This window comes from Austrofundulus limnaeus, unplaced genomic scaffold (assembly GCF_001266775.1).
Source record: "Austrofundulus limnaeus strain Quisiro unplaced genomic scaffold, Austrofundulus_limnaeus-1.0 Scaffold540, whole genome shotgun sequence".
Lineage (NCBI taxonomy): Eukaryota > Metazoa > Chordata > Actinopteri > Cyprinodontiformes > Rivulidae > Austrofundulus > Austrofundulus limnaeus.
In genome coordinates this window covers 222751-225595 of record NW_013952942.1, presented here as the reverse complement: position 1 = coordinate 225595, position 2845 = coordinate 222751, and the positions used below count along the sequence as shown (strand labels likewise).

General features: G+C 40.4%; 1 protein-coding gene across 1 annotated transcript in view; it reads right to left on the bottom strand.

Annotated features, from left to right (window-relative positions):
• ccnb3 (cyclin B3) overlaps positions 1–2845 on the bottom strand; it is a gene marked incomplete in the record, with an annotated part of 9035 nt that overhangs the window by 1549 nt on the left and 4641 nt on the right. Inside the window, 3 exon segments of the mRNA XM_014026287.1 lie at positions 1246–1395; positions 1488–1643; positions 1733–1870. Of these exon segments, the coding sequence (XP_013881741.1) occupies positions 1246–1395; positions 1488–1643; positions 1733–1870 (444 nt within the window).

Sequence of the window (2845 nt, the reverse complement as noted above, 5' to 3'; positions counted from 1 at the left end):
CTCCTCGCATCAAATCAGACCGCCTTTTAAAAAAAATTAAATGTGTCATATACTTTTTATCATAACTTCGGATCTACTTGGCCTAACAACATAATTTAAAAACTGGTTTAAAGTTCGAAGTCTCTACTTCTCACTCGAGGGTCTCAGAGAGGGCGGATCTTTACGGGTAGTTTTTTTTTCCTTCCTAAACTTTTTGTAGGTCAGCCAGCACTGACAACGCCCTGCGGGTGACGTAAACGGCTCCGCGACATGGAGAGGGACGCATAAATAACTCGACACAACGAATTAATAATGAAATTTGTTGCAAACGCTTTTAATAATTAATTTTTATCAATTTGTTGTTGCAGCCCTAGACAGCATTACTTGAATTTTCACCCCTCAGCTAAAGTTACAAAACAAAATATTAACTGAACAGTTTCTGATACAAAAAGCTGATTTATATTACTCAGTCATTTCTGAAAATATATACAGGGTTCCCACACCTTGGTCAACATCAAATTCAAGGACCTTTCCAGGACTTTCCAGTACCAATTTCCTCAAATTCATGCACCATGCGCGACGGCAATTACCTACTGCTACCACAGAATGTTACCAGTAAACAGGTTTAATATCATGCAAATTCAATGAAAAACTGAACAGCACAGAAACTGTTGAGTCAGAATCAATGAAAGAAAGTGGATTAAATGTTTACCCTACATTCATGTCCACAATGCATGGAGATGTAATTGTGTCCAGGGAGGTTCAGCAGCTCAGTTTGGGAGGAGGGGATGTGAACATGTCCAGGAGGAGCTGTGGTGTTCTCAACTGGGCTCAGAAAGAAAGACCCGCCCTACTCTGCTCTGATTGGATAAAACTATGGCTCATGTTATTTGTTGAAAGCCATGTCAGTTTACCGTAATCCTGAGTTATCCACCGCAGAAATGTTTATTTTTATTTTTTATTTCATTATAATTTTTCTTACAGATGATGAAAATCAGTCGTGTGAATTGAGAACTTGAATTCTCCCCCAAAGATTCAAGGACTTTCAARGACAAGCGTAATTTTTGGCTGTTTTCCACAAACTTTCCCGGTCCTTGAAATAATTTTTTTAAATTCACAAACTTTCAAGGATTTCAAGGACCCATGGGAACMCTGTATATACAATTTTTTATCTGATTTGAAGTTTGTGCGTGTTAGCGYGGCTCGTTTTAAATATCCCTGAATATGGAGGTCTGATTACAAGGATGTGGGAGGAGAATAACTCACCCATCCTCCCAGGTCTTTGGTGACCAGCGCCATCAGCAGGCAGGCTGAGGCCAGCAGTGAGCCCCTCTCTGGTACCAGGTCCATCTCCATGAGACTCATCTCACAATAGTAGCGAGCCAGAGTCAGAGTGTCCATCCCAGCACTCACGCACTGCAGAGGACGCCAAAGTAAACCATCAGAACACCAATGTTACAGGAGCAAAAAGCATCCCTGAGCCAGCACTGACAGAAACACCGACACACCTTGGCATAACGCCTGAGGAAKCGATACGGGACGGGAATGTTAATGTCGAACGACAGCGTCTGCAGGATGTTGGCCTCCATGGAGATGAGCTCCTCCCTCTTGTACGCATCGTCACAGATGTAAAGAAAGTCGTCGACACAAGGCGGGGTGCGCTCCTACAAGATCACACAAAAACATTTAAAAACGTCATACGTTGACAATTATTACGATAGAAATGTAGTTTCCGTATATTCAAACCAGTCACCTCAAACTTGGAGGCCAGGAGCATGGCCGTGGAGCCGACGAGCTGCAGCATCTCCCTCTGGATGGGGGTTTTGGACAGGTAGTGGTCCGTCACCTTAACGGCCATGTAGAGGGTCTCGTGGTACAACTCAAAGTTTTCCTGTAGAAACAGAATCGCAACAGAGGGGCTTAAACATTCTGAGCAGCCACACATACTGTCTGGATTACTAGTGAAGTGGGGGGTCAACACAGAAAGCCTCCTTATTACTGGTCAGCCATTATGTTTTGTTTTTGTCAGAATTATGCTGAAAGTAAGAAGAAAATCCTGAAACTTTCTTGTGGTGGTGATTGAAATGAAATCAGAAGGTATTGTTGCCCTCACAAATCTGTGCAAAAACCCACACTAAACTAAATGAATGGGGCAGTGCGGTTTTTACTGTATTCCTCTACAGAGCCAAGGGCAGGTAAGAATATTTATTTTATCTTTTTTTTTGACATTTGAAATTATTATTAGTCTAATTCCTTTAGGATTTTATTTTTTGGTGATATTTTACGCACGTTATTTTGTTTGTAGTTCTTTGTTGCTTTAGTTTGATTGTGAAGCTTTTAAATCTCTGCTGAAGACCCATCTCTTTTCTTBGGCTTTTGATTAAGACCGAGTTGGAGGTTCAGTTAGAGCTTTTTATACATTATATTGTGTTTCTGTATTGAATTTGTATCTATTATTTGTTTGTCTTTTGACAAGTCTTGACTGAACTATAAAGCACTTTGGTCAGCTTTTGTTGTTTTAATGTGCTATATGAATAAACCTGACACCAACATGGTGACCATGGGGTGGGCACATGGATTTTTACTTTAAAAGGAAATGACYTCTACATTAATATTCTCTTGTTCAAGTGAATATTAGGGCTGCACAATATAGCAAAATTTTATTGTCATGGCTATAACAGCCTGTGCAATAGGCTGTATAAAATGCATAAATGGTTGGTTCAAATGTTTGCATTTATGTGTTTAAATCACACAGAAGCTTGAAGTATTTGACCAATCGAATGGAATTCTTCTTGTACTTGGCCAATTGGTTGGATCCCTTGTATTTAAAGCCCGCCCTCTACATAGACACTGGTGAGGAAAATGT